The sequence below is a fragment of the Anolis carolinensis genome, chromosome 5 (genome assembly GCF_035594765.1).
Source record: "Anolis carolinensis isolate JA03-04 chromosome 5, rAnoCar3.1.pri, whole genome shotgun sequence".
NCBI lineage: Eukaryota > Metazoa > Chordata > Lepidosauria > Squamata > Dactyloidae > Anolis > Anolis carolinensis.
The window spans coordinates 73,386,297-73,405,701 of record NC_085845.1 but is presented as its reverse complement, the minus strand read 5'-3'; the positions used below and the strand labels follow the sequence as shown (position 1 = coordinate 73,405,701).

Genomic DNA, 19,405 nt, shown 5'->3' with positions numbered 1-19,405 from the left:
GGCAGGAAATTATTGTGTGTTGAAGTATATATTGATTTATCTGTGTGTGTGTGTGTGTGTGTGTGTGTGTGTGTGTTGCAGTCCAGCCACCTGTGTGACACCTTTTCACTCAAAATGAAGAGCTAATTAGCCCAGATATAGTTCAGCCAAAAGGTATTCAATCCACTGATTTAAAGTTTATGAAAGAAATGAGTGTTCTATTAAAAAATTATTTCAAAAATACATTCCAAGGTAAAAGTTACAAAAGTAATTCAAAAGCGTACGTAATAGGTCAAAACGATAGCACGTCCAAAGTACAGGATTCAAAAGTCATTCCAAAAATATATCCTACAGTCATAGTATTCTTTGATGCAGCAATAAACAAAGTACAGCACTGAGAATAAAGCAGAGTCCCCAAAGCCAGAATCCCCAAATAACTTTTCCAAACGAGATTCCCCACTCTTAAACAGAAAAACATGACATGAAACCAAGGCAAGAATTCCCTACTGCGGAGCCCAAGGAAACTGTGACTAAAAATACAGTGTTGCACTCACACAGAGCAACCAAAGAAGATAGTTGAAGAAATCTAATTTTCTTCCATGGAGACACTATCTGTCTGACACCTGGAATCCCTCTGTTTATTTTTCAAACACTGAGAAAACTGTAATTGCTTCTGCTTGACACAATCTTATTGTAATTGAAGACACTGAATTATAGGCAACAACCCATTGTCTTCCACCTTCCTCACATTCTGCTCAGGGTCAGGGAAAGTCTCTGGCAGAGTCTCATGTGAAACATTCTCGCTAAAAGCAGATCTGTCTGTAAGACAATTCCCATCACCCAGGGAAGAACTATTTTTTTCCTGAGTCACTACAGAAGTTGTGGGCTCCAATTCAGACTCCAATTCAGGAGCACAAGACCCCATCAAAGAGTCCCCCTACTCCTCCTCAGGCCAGCCCTCAATAGTGTGGAAGCCATAGAGGTTTGCATAAAATTTGGTTTTGGGTTGAAAACGTCTATCTCATATTTCTGCATTGATTAATTCTTCAGAACACTTTACAACAACGGAATACTGGAGAAAAAAAAGGAGTAGAAATCTTGTAGGTTTATTCTTCCCAGCAAGGGTCCCAAATATAGGAATGAATAAAAATAAATATTCTTTCCATCGCTATTCCATTTTATTTCTTTATTTACAACAACAAATCTAGAGTTATGTTGCTAACTTGATTTCAATAGCACTGTGTGATCTTTGATAAGAGATTGCTTGAAAAGACTGATGATCAACTAAGTCAGCCCCAAAGTAATTGTTTTATGATGGAATTTTTCTGTTTCTCCTTTGCTACTTTGTTGTCTTTGGTGCCACTAATCCTGTGTTTTAGGAAAGATTGTGAAATTCTGGGAAATGTTTGAGTTGTTTTTAATGACCCGTGAACCTTGTTCATTTCAAATATCATGTAGTCATATTTGAAGGTGTAACAAAGACTGGCTGGAGAGTGACCCACACTGGAGAGTGACTCCCGGAAAGCAATTATGAACCCAGAATGTATGTTACAATGTATGTTTATTTTCCCATATTATCGTATCCAGATTTTTAAGATCTTTGTTGGAGGTCCTTCTCCTACTCCCACTACTACTGGAAGCACATTTGGAGGGGGATATGAGAAAGGCCCTTCTCAGGGTGTCACACCAAGATGCTAGAACACCTTTCAGTTTACATAAGACTTTGGCACATAGTATGTCCTGATATTGAATAAAGTCTGGTTGGGAGTTGGCATTTATTGTTTGTTTGTTTATTATTTATTTATTTACAGTATTTATATTCCACCCTTCTCACCCTGAAGGGGACTCAGGGCGGATCACATTGTACACATATAAGGCAAACATTCAATGCCATATAACATAGAACAGAGACAGAGACAGACGCAGAGGCAATTTAAACCTTCTCTAGCTTCCAGCTTCCTGAGGATATGCTTGATTCCGGCCACAGGGGGAGCAGCTGCTTCATCATCCACTGTGATGGCAACTTCCTCATTCCAATGGTGGCTGGATGATTTTTATGGTGTCGTAAATTAGCCTCCCCACATATAAGTGGTACCTAAATTTCCTACTTGCTAGATGCAACTATCTTTCGGGTTGCTAAGGTCAGCAACGAGCAGGGGCTATATTTTATTTTTAATTGTCGGGTGCTCACCCCAACACGGGCTGGCCTCAAACTCATGACCTCTTGGTCAGAGTGATTTATTGCAGCTGGCTGTTAACCAGCCTGCGCCACAGCCCAGACCCTCCTGTGCCACAGCCCGGCACTTTAATTAAATTTTATATTTTCAATCATGATTTGTTTCATTTGAAGCCAAAATTTTTCTTTCTAGTTTACTATTTGACGTGCCTTTGGATGGCATAAAATAAGCATGTGAGTAAATAAGCTAACATAATTGTGCATGACCAAGTGTGTGTGTGTCTATTAGGATTGTGCAATCTGGATAAACTGTGCTCCATTTTGGTGTCCTAGATCTCGGTGGAGATCCCAATGCATTTTTTGAGAGCCTTCTGGATTAGGGAGGACAGAAATCCATATTTGATCAGGGAAGCCAAAAGATTCATTTTGTGTCCAGCTCATTATTTGGGGGGGGGGGGGGATTTTCTAAGCTCCCCTTCCCCTCATTTTAGGCATTGTTTGTTCTTATATCCTTCGTTAAGACATTAATGTTGGGCTTAATGCTGCTCTAGAGGAGACAGGCATTCCTGACAATCTCTCCCTTCCTGCATAGCACGCTTTCAAGGCATTAAGGAGGCTTGAATCCCCATTTCCCAGGGCAAGGAAGGAAGACCCATATATCCTATCCTGGGCATCCTTAAATAAGCCGTTTTTTGTCTTGATTTGCAGGCCCTGGAGTGGTGCCTTGCCTTTTCCCCCTTTGTGCTTTTCCTTCTAATGGCTGCCTCCCCCTGCACTCCACTTGTAACTGAAGGCAGCCGATTTTTGACAGCCACTCTTCTGTTGCGGCTGGAAAAAAACATGGAGGCTGAGCCCTTGCTGTTAAGGCTAACCAAACAAGCTGGACCAGTCAGATTGGCTAAAAGAAATGGCTAAAATGGATCTGGGCTCAAGCTTAGTATCTATGTAGCTTGTTCAGTTCAATTCACAGCTTTCCTGTTGGTTACTGAGCATCACAGGAATGTGACTGAGAAGTGAGGCACAAAGTGTAGGGTGCAAATGCAAAGTGATAATTGCTGAGAATAATAAGGTTCTGGGGATATCCCTAAAGAAAACAGTTATGCTTTCCTTTTGTCTGGCAGAGAAAAATGTGTTGCTTCAAATGAGGCCAGTAGGAAAGAAGAGCTATACATTTTACAAATATTTGAAAGGTGTCCAGGGACATTTTCCAACACAACTGGGAAGCAGACCTAGGCAGAAATATTCATTGAGGCACAAGGAAGGACTGGAATATGTTAAGCTACCTAGACTAAATAGGGAGCAAAAGTTCAGGTGCTTCCTTATGGAGCTGGCAGCCCTGCCGTCTTGTACGGAAGCAATGATAATCTCAACTTGACATCATTGCAAGTGCATCCCTGGGGTCTTCTTCTAGGCAGCAAAGTCTGTCTGGCTGCTTCACTTCACACTTCATATCAGTCAGGACTCCTTTAGTGATAGCACAAAAAGAAAAAAGAAGGAAAATACCTATGCATACAAAACACCAGAAAAGGTATACACAAACAATTCAGTTTGACGCTCTGGCACAGAGAAATAATCATAACAGTCCTGTTCTTGGAGCAAAGAATACACATGCGGGGATACCACCTCAGTGTAAAAGGCCTATATGCATGAATGGATGATGGGACGTAGTAAACGGGTTTCAGATATGCCAGCTCTCCTGATGGAGGCATGGAGACTGGTATTTCTAATGGTTCTGGATGGTGAAGGGGAGGGGAGGGGAGGCTGAAAGCTTACTAGATATTTATCTAGTCAGAAATGTCAGGTTCATCAGACTTGGATTTTCTAGAACAATTCCACCCATTTTCTAAAAAAAGATCCCTTTCATTTGAGTCTGAAATCCCTGCAGCAGTTGAAATAGCACTATTTTTGCAATGGCAAAATTTCACCATGTTGAACCTCACTTATAGTTGGCAGAACAATGAACTCGCATTATAAAGGAAAAATGTGCCGGCATGTGTGTGGTAAGGATGCACAGTGAGCCAACTTTGATTCTCTGGCACAGATGAAGAACAGCCTGGAATAACATTTAAAACTGTTAGCAAGTTAACTCTTCATACATACATACACACACACACAGAGTCTACTTTTTATGATAAATAAATGTAGAGCAACTGCAGAAGCATCACCTATGTCACAGACACAAAAATATCTGCACATGCTAATATATGCTCCTGTTTGGTTAATTGCCCAAGAGCAGGTATGGGCAAATTTGGGGCCCTTACTTTGAATTATACTTCAGTTGGATAGTATTTCTAATATTGAATGTTTTTAAATGTTGGGTTGAACCATGTAACTAGGTACACATAGTGTTATTAGAATAATAATATTGTGAATTTGCTGTTTGCTACCACTTTGATGTTACATCTCTCTGGAAAACAGTTTTTATTTTATTTTATTTTTTATGCAATTGTGACTTCATTCCATTTATGTTGGCTTGCAGGTATAAAAACGTAAAGGTAAAGGTAAAGGTTTCCCCTGACGTTAAGTCCAGTCATGTCTGACTCTGGGGGTTGGTGCTCATCTCCATTTCTAAGCTGAAGAGCCGGCGTTGTCCTTAGATACCTCCAAGCATGATTGCATGGAGTGCCGTAGGTGTTGAAAAAACTGGAAAATCCAGTGCTCTTTGTTTACAGACAAAACACATGGATTGAATGGCTTATAAATATGTGAAGGTCACCTAATTTAACATAAATGTAAATCATTGTGCCCAGGGCTATCTAACATCAAGACCTAGAATTAGAAATGGAGCCTGATGATGGGAAGAGAAATATACAACATTACCATCACACATCAGAATGTTATACTGTGGATTCCAGGCATGCATGTTTTTACAGCACTGCATATACTTGCAGCATATCTTTTGGAGAATAATTTTAAAAATTAACACCTCTTACAGCTTGTGTGTTTCATGTGTACTGTTACATCCTTCTCAATAACTTACAGAAATCCATCAAAACCCCATAAATCGACGAAATAAAATATTTCCTTTTTGAAATATGGTTATTTCTATTATTGATAGAGTTTCCTGATGTTGCTTATTACTATAATGTCTGAGCCTGGAAAAGTTCCTAGAATGACCCCATTTTTCTATTCCTTCCTGAAAGCCCATATCATTGAAGGATTTCATGTCAATAAAAAGATTTTTGACTACATGGAACAATGTATCCAGTGAATGAATTGCCAGTGAATGAATGTGTGGCTCAAAGGAAATGGGGAATCCACTAAAGGAGGGAATGCACATTATTGTATTTGGCCACATATATCGTTTATAAACTGGCATTCTTTTGGTGAGCTCAAAATGCAGATTACGGACCACTTCCTGACAACAGAGAGAGAGAGAGAGAGAGAGAGAGAGAGAGAGAGAGAGAGAGAGAGAGAGAGAGCGAGAGAGCACCAAAGCTGCTCAGTGAACTCCAAAACTTACGACCTCATCATAAAGGCCCATGGATTTGCCATGTATCGTGGAGAATTCATGGGCTCCTGGTGGGGGGCATTGAGAACTCCCCACATCACGTGACTTACTGTGACCTCCATCCCACAGGGGGAAGCGTCATCCTCTGGCTTCCCCCCATTGCTGATAAGGTAACATGGTAAGGCTTATTCTCCCCTTTCTGGACGGAGCCCAGCTGGAAGTGCACGTGTGTCATGTTATGGGCTCCGTCCTGAAAGGGAAGAAGAAGTGGCTTATGACTGGCCAAGTAGCCCATCTGATGAGGTCGTTTGTGGGGACTAGATCCAGAATCTTCCACTGCCCAGTGTTCGTCTTTAACAACAACAACAACAAAACTTTATTTAGATACTGCTCTATCTCCTCGGAAGGGACTCAGGGCAGTTTCCAACATAGGTAAGCATTCAATTCCACATAGAAAACATACAACACCACCGTAATATAAGCATAAACATAATAATGATTTAAACAGATATACCCATTTAAAATAAAACCCGTTTCAGGTTTTAATCATAACACCACAGAGGGTGTTAGAGATCACATGCACATAATGAAGTGTAAACCTTTGTGGAGGTCAATGTGAATGATAATAGATATTAGAATATTACCTTTACCTTCATCTGACAAGTTTGACACCTTAAATTTGTCAACATGGTCTTGATACCTACATAACTTGAGTTCTTCTGGATCTTTTGTCCTCTCTTTTTACTAAGGTTGAGATCTTGCCCAGTGAGATACGTAGCTCTGTCTCCATAGCTGTATTCTCAGTGCTTCCCTTCACCTGCAAACCTGCCCTTTGACACAGCCCTCTCAACACAGCCATTTCTATGTCATTGGGGAATGGGGGTGGGAATCAGCAGAGACCATTCCAGCTATTTTTCCTGTAGCTGGACAGTTTGATGATTCTGATTGCTTACCATTGGTAAAGAATTCCTATCTCTGCAATGATTTCCCTCAAAGTGTTATAAGTTGAATTTATTGAGAGCCACTGGAATTTAGTGGTTTGGAGGTTGGACTAGAACTCTGGGAGTGTGACTTGCCAAAGGTCACCCAGGAGGTTCAGACCATAGAAACCTACTGGGTGAACTTTGGCAAGTCATACTCTTCCAGCCTCAGAGGAAGTCAAAGGCAAATATTTCCTGAATGAATCTTGCTGAGATGCAGCATTGCAAAATTTGCTCTTCCAGGTAAGAAATCATTTTTCTACTCACCAACAGACAGTCCCCCCTCCCTACCACAAACTGCTAATTTCAAAGTTTAGATGTACTTGGTACAAAAATGCATTTTATGTGCATAAAATGCAATTTTTACACAGAAAATACAATTTTCTGTGCACCCACCCCGCCCCCGTATTTTTCATGAAGGATAAGTCTCAAACGCTGAAGATTTTCATTCCTCTAGTATTTTCCTCATTTTTCTTGTCACTAATTCAAATAATTTTTAAATTTCTTTCCATCCCTAGGAACACATGTCAGGGAATATTCCCATTTAACCCAAACAGGATTACAGCATCGCATTGCACAGATACAATCCAACCATTCCAGTAGTCAAAAAAATGCGATCAGCTGTGATTTACATGATGATTCATGGGTTAATTTTGCAGCCTCAGTTACTTTCACATAAAAGCTGCCATGATATTAAAGTCACCCCATGGATACTGAGCCATTTATGTACCTTGCTGTTCTCAAATTCTAGATGCTTAAATGAAATACAGATTATCCATGCTCAGCTTTGAAAAGCAAAACTGCTGAAGACCATGCAAAACTCCTTTCTCTTTATTGATTTTTTTAAGCCAAACTATAGAAATTCAAAGGCCAAAACTCCAATCACCTGTTTCTTGTGAGGAGATTGCTCTAATTTAAAGCAGAAGGAAGTCCTCTAAATCTTTATTTATTAAATAAAAATTAATGGCTTGACTTGATATGAGATCTGGTCATATTTTATTTTGAAGTTTGGCCATATGTAACACATCTGTATATGAGTCCATAATTTCTTTGAGGGAGATTTATTTATCCAATGTACTATTTTGATATTGTAATACTACCTATTCAATTCCTGATGCCATTCAAAGGTGATAAAGCAATTTCTGAATTATAGAAAGCAACATTTTGTTTTAGAAATATTATTTTTATTTAACTTGAAACAAATGTCAAACTAATTAAATTTAAGTTAGAAATAACTCTGGCTAGACTAAGCCAATTAGGAGTTTTTATTTTTGAACTAATTTCAAACATATCTTCCTGAGAATACTATCATTGGTCTCAGTCGGATGTACTTTTGAGAAGACACGTACAAGACTATATTGTAAGGTTTCAGTCCTATGTGGATACCTAACAGAACGTAACAAGCTTGCTTCTGGGTAAATATCTATGAGATTGTGCAATGGAGGTGACTAATTTAGAAATAAATTGGAATAGGGTTTAAAATGGTATTTCTAACAGAGCTCATCCCTTTGTTTTTTGTATGATATAGCTTTTCTTGATACAAGCAGTAGGTGGCAGCATTCAATGAACTAAACTCAAAACAGAGTTGTGGTTATGTGCAATTCTTACCTTGACAATCTCCTCCACATTGTTTTTTTGTCCATGAGGTGCCACATTGTCTGAATTTAGCACTGTCTTTTTTAAAGGAAAGTATAATTGTTTAATTGAATCTACCTATTTTTAATTACTTGTTGTTCATGTAAATATACTAATTTATATTTCATGCAAATGTAACTTTAAAGGGAAATATCTCTTAATGGGACTTGCTACCATAATATGGAATTCACTTTTTGTGAGTAGGGAAGCACCACAAGATGCAATGAGACATGTCAACTAGGACAGTTTTCAAAGGGCTAGGCATACTCATGGCTGTCAGTGGCTATGGTCATGCCTCCAGTATCTTGGATAGCATGCTTCTAGGTATCAGGCACTGAGGAAAATGATGCTACTGTGATCATATTCTGCTAGCAGGTCAATTCATTGGATGAGTATCAATGCAGAGTGAATTGGACCAAAGGACCTCATCACATTGCTGAAGGGCAGCAGGAGAATTTGCCAGCCTTTGTGGTGAATCCACAGGGCTGTGGGGCTATCTCGTTGCCCTGCACCCCACCTCACTTGCAGCAATGCTTCCCCATCAGACATGGGGAAGCGTTGTCATGCACCTTGCCCCCCGCACCGGCCCCATTGATTCCTATGGAACATGGGAAGCTTCTTGTGTTTTGGGCGAAGCATTGTAGGATGGTTGCACACAGTTCATCTACAGAGTTTCACTGGAATTTAGTTTGTGTTGTGTGATGGGTAGCGTGGGGCTCCATAGATAAAGTGTGTTGCAAGTGTCCTACAACGCTTGCAAAGACCCATGTGATTAAGTGATAAATCACAATGTCATTCATGGTTTCCTGGATGCCTACTGAGCATGTAAGGCCTGTTTTTATAAAAAGAGGTACAGACACCAAGACAGGCTTACACTTTAGCCATAGCTCTTAGAGAAGACAGTCAGTCACCTAGTGGTCCTTCCCTTTCTTCTGGGTCTGAAGAAGGCTTTTGTCATGCCTCCTCTTTTAACAGGAACTTTTAGTCTAAGAAAAAGCTGAAGATATTGGCAGCAGCAACAAGAAGAAATAACTTCACAAGGAAATAACATCATATGATCACGAAGGAAAAGAAACTTTGCTGATAAAGGTTATTGGTATACTTATAGCAGTGATTCTTAGCCTGAGGTCCCCAGATGTTTTTGGCCTACAGCTTCCAGAAATCTCAGCCAGTTTACCAGCTGTTAGGATTTCTGGAGTTGAAGGCCAAAAACATATTGGGACCCCAGGTTGAGAACCACTGACTTACAGGATAACTTGTATAAGGCAGCTTAGGGGAAATTTGACTGGCTATTGACAGAATCTGAATATTCATATTTCTTTTCGTGGAAATATCCCTCTCCTTTGTAATGAAATGTTTTGCACATGAATAGGATCTGAAAGATGGGAGCATAAAGACCATAAGGTACCTATTCCTGTGCTAAAGCAATGTCTGAGAAGCCAGAAATGGATTATGAGATCATGCCTACAGTTGGAATTCAGGAGCATAACATATTTCTCCATTGTGGAAAATCACAGTGGCACACCAAATTGTTCCTATCTACTCTATGTGCATATACTTTGACCTAAATCCTAATATAAATGTTAACTAAGGTAGATCATTGAATCAGTGGGATTTACCTATGTGTTGACTCACCATACAACTATTTATTCAATAGGTCTACTTTAGTTAGAATTAATCAACAAGATCTAAACCCCTGTGTAATTGGCATCAAGTACTGCCACACAGAGATTCATAACAATTAACTCCTTAAATATATCTTGGGCAGGAATAAACTAATCAGAATGTACAAAGGCTGTGAAATATTTTTAGACTATTGAACTATGAAATACTCCTAACAAGCAGATGCCGGAAGAATGGGTAATGTGTCATTATAATTGAATCTTACACATAATGGTTTTTTTTTTGGGGGGGGGGTGTCTTTAAATAAATACAAAAGATGGGCAACATTTCACTTCTATTGACAGCACTGTCATGGCTTGTTTTTTCCCCAACTGTATAAAATTTCAGCCAATTTCCATTGCAAAAGTTAAAGGCAAAGAAAATCAAAGAACTGTGGCTCTGGACTACTGTTTGTAGCTATCTCCTACATATACTAAGTTACAAAATGTAAAACCACAGCTTTACTGTCACTTAGACTATTTACATTATGTTGAAATGCAATCAACACAGCCATGGTAGTTACCCAGATGTGTGTGACATCAGTTTCTCCATCAGACAGTGACATCTGGCATGCTTAACTCCTTCTCCCCTCTTCTTGTAAGCTTCCCTTACTTGATGTTTCTCATGTTTACTGGGGCAAAAGACTGCTGACTTGTGTGTTTTCAGACTGATTTACATTCCTTTGTGGTTTTCAATTGCCAAGTACATATTTAAAAGTTTAGAAATCAGTGTCTGGGTCAGAATGGCAAATAAAAACCTGAGCTGATGAAATCAATAACATATGGATGACCCCAAACATACATTCCAAGTTAAACAGACATGTTGTGGTGAGGCATTTTTCACAGCTACAGAAAAACACACCCTCTCAATATAGGCAAAATGGAACAAACCAATATTAAACTCATCTCTGAATGAGCTATCAGAGATCAAGACTATCTCTAGATCAGGGGCGAGAATTCATTATTCGATACACAACAAGACTAGTACACAGTAAACAAGATCACTTCCCAAGTGTCTAGGACTATGTGATGTATTGGTGAATAATGCATGCAGATCTGAGTAGAGTGACCTTTTGCAGCTTACAGATTGTAATTTTGTCAACGCCAATTGTTTTCAAGTACTGGCCAAGGTCTTTAGGCACTGCATCCAGTATGCTGATCACCATTGGGACCACATTTACTGGCTTGTGCTAGAGTCTTTGCAGTTCGATCTTTAAATCCTCATTGGGTGGGATATGATTGAATTTATCGTGTCTCTCCATAGACTCCATTTGTTCAAATCTGGCCCTTGCCAGAACAATTCTTAAGTGTCTTGGCATATCAACTTTTAAGTAAAGCACCCGCTGAATATTTTGTTTAAAATGACCTAACCACTTCAAGGAGTCTGTGTTTGACAGTGGTTATATCCTTCTGCATTTCAATATCTAAAATCTTTTGAGACACTTTCCTTTTCTCAATGTCCCTATTATGACCTAAGGAAGAGATTTGTAACCCATAAGTGCAGAGGAACCTTATTCATTGTTCTGACCAAGAAGCTTGGGATTGACTATTACAGTAGAGTCTCACTTATCCAACATTCACTTATCCAACGTTCTGGATTATCCAACGCATTTTTGTAGTCAATGTTTTCAATACATTGTGATATTTTGGTGCTAAATTCGTAAATACAGTAATTACTACATAGCATTACTGCGAATTCAACTACTTTTTCTGTCAAATTTGTTGTCTAACATGATGTTTTGGTGCTTAATTTGTAAAATCATAACCTATTTTGATGTTTAATAGGCTTTTTCTTAATCTCTCCTTATTATCCAACATATTCGCTTATCCAACGTTCTGCCAGCCCGTTTATGTTGGATAAGTGAGACTCCACTGTAGTTTGTTTTGCCAAGCATAATTTTGGGAGTCTAACATTTTCCAATTTTTTTACCAATAATTGAAGACCCTGATAATACATGTCTACTCCATTTTTCTTCATATGAGCTCAAACGCCATACAGTCCATCCCACCTCCAATTTATCCTCATCAAATCCCAGTGAGTGAGATGAAGATGGGGGAGATGGTGTGATGTCTGAATTCAGTTACTCAGTTTCATGGCTCAGTATGAACTTCAACTTAGACTTATAAGTCTGGAAGCATACCATAGCATCATGTTGGAGGGCCTAGAAAGGACCACAAACATTTTGAGGGAGATATTTTTTGGAGTATGGGTAAAAGAAACCATGGGTATTGAATCTGTGGATAAGGGGGTCACATTGTTCTTATATTTGTATTTAATTTTTGCTATCATATTAAGATTGACCACTTTGGGTATTTTTATTGTCAAAATTCATGGCGAGTGACAGTTCAGTGTTTTTATCCATTCATTCACACAACTAAGATAATTTTCCCCTTGCTTTTTTATATCATATTAATAAATGAACCCAATGACCAAGAAACCCCTTCTATGAATATTGACTAGCCTCCAAAATATCACAAGGAGGAAATAAAATATCTTTCGTGGTCTTATTCAAAATAAATCAGCTTTCCAGATTGGAAAATATAATCTAAAATAAAGCTGTCATAAGCACACTGCCTTTGTTTTATTGTTATGGCCCTTTTTATATAAAGGCAGCGGGCCAGTTTAACTCCAATAAACAGAAGAGAATACTAAGATAAATTTCTCTACTGACAATTTCCTGAATTGGGCTGGAAAGGTTGATCTGCATGACTTCAGGCATTGATGGATAAACTAAATGTACTGGACCATTGTTTCTCTCTATTGTTCATTTTCAGAATCTGAATTAGTCTCGAGTTATTTTTTGCATGATATTGGATAAGGCATGCCAGAATAGTGGTTTCAATATTTCTGGAAAAGACTTCCAACCGACTTAAGCAAAAAACAGATCATTTGGAACCAATATTCTTTGGCTTGTGAAAGAAGGTCTAAGGCTGTAATCCCATATTCATTTACCTGTGAGTAAGCTTCAGTGAATTACATTCACTGTGCTTACATTCAAGCACACATGTATAGGATTGCAGTTAGATGCAGACATATTCTAGAACAGGCTTAGCCACATGGTTCCACTTTAGATCACAATAATAAAAAGCAGAGAGGCACTTTCCATTCTGAAATCTGCTGAAATTTTTATTTCCATATCTGTTTCTGCCAGCAAGCAATACTCTAGTACAGGGCTCAAACCTTTTCAGCCATGGAACCCTTTTTGAAGCAAAAGTTTATTGTGGAGTCCCAAGATATATTTATATATTACATTATATATTATATTATATATAATGTATATTTATCAGGCATGGGTCGGACCAGTGGCAGATAGATGGCGAGTGTATGGGTGAAATAATTCACACAGTGCAATAACAACAACAACAACAACAACAACATTTAAAATAAAGAACAATTTTAACCAACATAAACTTAACAGTATTACAGTGGAGGACCTCTGAGGACATCAAATCTAAACCCTTTCTGCCATGCAGGAAAGGCACAATCAAACACCCCCAACAGATGTCCACCCAGACTTTGTAATCATCATCATCATCATCATCATCATGGAGCATAATACTCCTGACCTTACGATCATGGAAAAAACAAAGTATGGATTGTCAGTGTTGCAATTCCAGACCACAGCAGAATTGATGAGAAGCAACTGGAAAAGCTGACACAATACGAGGATTTAAAGATCAAACTGCAAAGACTCTGGTACAAGCAAGTAAAGATGGTCCCAGTAGTGATCAGCACACTGGGTGCAGTGCCTAAAGACCTGGGACAGCACTTAAAAACAATCGGTGCTGACAAAATTACCATCTGACAACTGTAAAAGGCCACTCTATTTGGTTTTGCATGCACTATTCGCCAATACATCACATAGTACTAGACACTTGGGAAGTGTCCGATGTGTGATCCAATACAAAAGTCAGCATAGTGATCTTGTTTTTTGTGTACTAATCTTGTTGTGTATATAATAATAATAATAATAATAATAATAATAATAATAATAATAATAATCAACTTTATTTCTACCCCATCATCATCTCCCTGAAGGGACTCGGGGCGGATAACAAAATACAGCAAAGTGCCGCATTTAGACAATACATAAGTCTAAAACGATAAAACCATAGAATTACAATCAGACACATACATAATTATAATGTAAAACATTAAAATTCATAAAATGCAGTCATAACTGTGAATAAAATGTTGTTTTGATTGACACAACCCAGTGCCGACGTGATGTCCACAGTAAGTCCTTGGACTAATTCTTAAAAACTTATGTGAGATCAAAGGTTTAATTAAAAAGCCATGTTTTTAAGCTGGAATGGAAGGCTTGAAGTGAAGGGGCTAGCCTGATCTCTCTAAGGAGGCCACCACCGAGAAGGCTCTCTCTCTCATCCCCACCAACCGTATCTGAGATGGTGGTGGAACGGAGAGAAGGGCCTCCCCAACAGATCTCAATGTCCGTGTCAGTTCATAGAAGGATATTTAGTCTCGAAGATAGATTGGACCTGAAGCATATAGGGCTTTGATTATAATAATAGCAGAAACCTCAGAGAAGGTGGAGTGTCTGTGGAGCCTCTGAGCACCTTTCATGGAGCCCCAAGGGTTTCCCGGAGCACAGTTTGAGAACCCCTGCTCTAGTATATCATCTGAATGAACAGTGTGCATCAACACTGCTGAAACTAGGAAGAATAGCAGAATACTAAAGTTCAAAGTGAACATCCAGCAGAAAGGAGTGTTGGTTTAAACAGCTGATTTTAAATTAAATATAACTGATTTTAATATTTATGTATATTTATCATTATTTTATGTCCCGACATGGAGTGCTTGCCATTGTGCTCCACTCTGAGTCCCTTTCAGGGAGAGAAGGGTGGAATAGAAATGTTTTAAACAAACAAACAAACAAACAAACAGTTATATAAATACATTAAATACAAGCATAGCCATACATTACATGAATCTTCTGTATTATTATGAAAATATTATTATGTATAATGATAGTAATACAAGTATGTGCTTCTGAGATTGAAACCAAAACTAGGCATTCACACTAAAAAGGATCCTGAGGGCATACCTCTCAGGGTTATTTTTAAAATGGATTATTTTTTAAACTAATTGTTTTTGCTGTAGCAAGCAGTATGATATTGTGTCTGCCACTAGTTATCACTTGGGAGCCTTGAGGCTTGGTACATAAGCTTGTATCTCATTTCAAATGGAATAGAACCAGGTTAATAAAACTGTCCTTGATAGTCCCGATTTCTTCATTTCTGGCCTTTTGTAATATCACAGATTTTAAGATTGAGTTACCCAGCTTTCTGGATTTTGGGAACCAGAAGATGGCAATCCAGAAAGGGAAACTGATATTGAATGAGTGATCCCTACTGTCTAGAAAGACTAGATATGACTGCTGGAAATTACAAAATGGAGATAAAGACAAAGGAGGGAAAAAAGGAATTGAGGAGAGAAGAGATATAGAACATGGTGAGGAGACACAAAGTTTTCAGACGCTGGTGAAGCTGGCTCTGAATAGAGAAGGAAAATCTGACATAAAGAAAAAAACACTGGGAAGCAAGAAAAAGATGACTGGGTTGAAGGTGCTCTACTGATTTTGTATAGCAAAAAATGACCATATACTTCAGCTAATAATACAATAACACACAACATTGCATTTCAGAAATGAACATTCAAGAAACAATGATATGAAACACGATTGGTGTTTAATTTTACAGTCCAAAGACAAAATCACTATGCACATGCATCACACATAATTGTTGTTGTTTACTTATCCATGCAAACAAGAGAAGCATGAACATTTTCTTTTCACCTATGCTGCATTTAGAGATAAAAGCTATCAATCCATAATTCATATTCCAGGAATAGGAACAATGGAGATATGTAGTTTTAATAATTCTGGGAAATTTTTGTAATCAGATTTAAACAGAAACTAGCAGATTTAAAATAACAGTCAAGGCCAAAGAAAGAGAAAAGCAAAAATATTTGGTCACATAATCTATATTCTGTAACTCTGGGTTCTTGTCAGACACAATAAAGATGGCCACATTATATATGGCTTGGCTCTGAAGTTGCATCTACACTTTGGAATGAAATGCAGTTTGACATCACTTTAATTGCCATGGCTCAATGCTCTAGAATCCTGAGATTTGTAATTTGGTGAGGTGCCAGCAATTTTTGACAGATGATACTTGTGTCTTGGATGTATGACAAGCAACATTTACTGAAGTGTCCTCTATTACACAACCACTGGAGATCTAATGTGGTGTAGTAGTTGGAGTGATGGACTACACCTCTTAGGACCAATGTTCAAATCCCTGGTCAGTCCTAGAAACTCACTGAGTGACCTTAGACAAGTTACACATATTCAGCCAGAGGGAGGCAAAGACATCTTCTTCTGATAGGTTTGCATTAGGGTCTCCATATGTCAGCAACAGAGCCGGCCCTAGGTAATTTTCAAGTGTAGGCGAACAGAATTTTGGCGCCCCCCCCCAAACCAATAACTGAAAAATAAAAGCGTTGGATAAGTGAAAATGTTGGATAATAAGGAGGGATTAAGGAAAAGCCTATTAAACATCAAATTACATTAAGATTTTACAAATTAAGCACCAAAACATCATGCTTTACAAGAAATTAACAGAAAAAGAAGTCTCGACTGCGCCCCCATATGTTTTGCGCCCCAAGCGACCGCTTAATTCGCCTTATTGTTGGACCGGCTCTGGTCAGCAATGACTTGAAGGCACACAACAACAACACAACCATTAGAAGTACACAAAGCATTTCTAGCTTTTCACAGCAACATCATTTCCTGGGAGCATTCTCAGCATGTATTCCCTTAAGGAAGAAAATACAATGCAAGTTGCAAGATATTGTCTGTAATCTCTATTTCTGTGTACAATAGAGCTTGCTACTGTTTCATTACTATTTTATGAGCATGAAATCAGAGTTACATGTAAAGTTTGTTAACTCACCCCAGCCTTTGGTTTAGCTCCAGATCCAGCCATTGGAATGGGAAATGTTTGATCAATACCATGGGGAGGAGGAAGAGGTGGCTGTATGTTTGTTTGCAGATGGCTCAGTGCAGCAATGTCTATTCCACTTTCTGTACATAATCCCAGATCCTTTTAAAAAATAATGACAATTGTTTTAGTAGATGCACATACTCTTTAAATGGCTACACATCAAAACATGCATCACCTTAAGAAGTGTACTATTTCCTCCATTCTTTTCTCCCATATGATCTTATTGTCCAAATGAAAAGTGTCTAATAACTGCTCTTATGACACTGGGATGTATGCCATAAATCACTGCCTTTACATTCAGAAAGAAATATTCAGTTTTATTTCATTTTCAGGAGACTCATATCCTGGTATGTGGAATTTTGATTCCATCTCCACCTTTTGTCTCTGGAAACATCTGAAACTTTTGCTAAAATTTGCAAATCATGATGCAGCTGGAGTGACTTCTTTATCTGGAAGCTCATGCAGTTGAAAGTTCTTGATAACATCCATGTATCAGAGTCCTTTGTTGTCTTTTTCAGGAAAGGACAAGGTTCAGTCCACAATTGTGCACAATGAACTCAGCTCCCCTGACAAATACAGAGAGGAGGTATATATAAATGTGAAAAGGACTGAAACCATCATCTTCAAATTGGTTCTTTCCAATTTTTAGATTTCCCAGAACAACATTGTCTACATCTGAAGGGTCCAGATTATAGTGGCCTGGTCTAAATGTAGAGATAGCAAAGTTTGTCGAAAAGGGTTAATGCATTTGTTTAGTCATTGATATTTATTAACTAAAATATTTATATCTGGCCCTGTTTTGAAAGATCTCTGGGTTACGTACCACAAAATCAATGGCAGCAATTTAAAACTGTAAAAACCAATTTAAACAGGCTAAAAGCATATTAAACAATTTGGCAAGCTTAAACAAGATTGTTTAAAAGCAGCATAAATCATCTGAGACAATTTAAAACCATGCATATGGGCAGCTTTCTATGAAATCCCTTAGGTCTCAAAGGACATTAACAAAACTATCTTGGTAGTGCAGATAAGGCTTCTAAGAGGAAGCTGTTCCTCAATGAGGCAAGATAGCAGAGAAGGTCCTCTTCTATGTTCTCCAAGTGTGTTGACCTCACTGTTGGGATACAGATTATGACCTCTATGTAATATTCTTATTGGCAGTCTAGCTATTAGTAACTAATGAACTGTTCATTTGAAACAGGAATTTTTTTTCCTATAGTCACCCTTCCACATTTGTGGGTTGAATTTTTGCAGATTGAATTAGTATGTTCTCTCGATGAAACACTAGGATCATGGTGTAGAACCTAGACATTCCTAGAGAGACTACTCTGGGGCATTTGTAGGTCCTCCAGCATATGTATGGTCAACTTCTATTTTTTCTATAAAAAAAGGTTGGATCAATTACTAAGATACCACCTACACTGATCATTTAATGCAGGTTAAAACTGGGATTGAAGAAAGCAGTTTTATTTATGCAAGTGAGTACATAGGAAACCTGGAACCAGTTTGAGACCTGAATAGTGATTACTTATACCACAGAGCACTGATGCATATTAAGGACTTGGTTTCATGTACTTTTGTAAGAGTTTGTTGTCTGCCAACTAGGGACACGCACAGATCCATATTTCAAAATGGGCTCCAGCTATCTTGGCCAGTTTCTTTTGGCTACACGTGGGGAGGCAGCCGTGCGTGCATGGTTTTCCCTGTGAGGCCTGCTACCTGCCTGAGCCAATCAGAAGAAGAAAGCTGCTCACATGCTCACTGTCATCTCAGTGCTCTCACTGCTCTTAGGATCTTGTTTTGGACTCAATTGCAATCTTTTCTTTTGGCAAATTGATTTATGGGCTGTGAAAGGGCATTGGGGGTGTTTGTTTAAATATTGAGGTAGTTTACTGAAGGGAAGGGATAGCCTGACTCCCTTGCGTCTCCCTGGCCTAGTTGAAGGATATTAGAGGAAAGGATCTCAGAAAAAGTGGTTTCTTAAACCTGATGCCTTAACCCAGGGCTAGCTGAAAGAGATTAAAAGAAAGGATACCAGAAACAGTGGTTTCTTAAATCTGATGCCTTAACCCAGGGCTAGCTGAAGTAGATTCATGGAAAGGATGCCAGAAACTATGGTTTCTTAAGCCTGATACCTTAAACCCAGGTCTTATTGAAGGTTATGAGGAGAAACGATCCCAGAAACAGTGGTTTCTTAAGACTGATGCCCTAAAAACGATGGAAACTTGAGAGACTCGTAAGTTCCTCATTGCTGCCAATGGGCTGGATCGTCGCAGATTTTTTGGCTGCTGAACCAAAAAACTGAGTTTCCCTCAGCCAAATTTGGGAGATTCCCAAAAAACAGATCAGGGGACACACAACCAAAATCTAGACACTGAAAACGGCACAAGGTTTAACCAAATTGCACACCCTTTCTGCCAACTGCAGTTTGAAGCTAGCTTCGAACTACATTGAATTGTCAGTGTAGATGGGGCCTGAGCCTGCTAACCTCAATAGC

The 19,405-nt window shown here is 38.6% G+C and overlaps 1 protein-coding gene across 2 annotated transcripts in view; it reads right to left on the bottom strand.

Annotated features, from left to right (window-relative positions):
• dlc1 (DLC1 Rho GTPase activating protein) overlaps positions 1-19,405 on the bottom strand; it is a 320,594-nt gene that overhangs the window by 216,466 nt on the left and 84,723 nt on the right. For both annotated transcript variants that reach the window (XM_016994033.2, XM_008111705.3), the window contains exon 4: positions 16,858-17,007. In XM_016994033.2, coding sequence (XP_016849522.2) covers positions 16,858-17,007 — 150 coding nt within the window. The remainder of the gene's footprint in view (positions 1-16,857; positions 17,008-19,405) is intronic.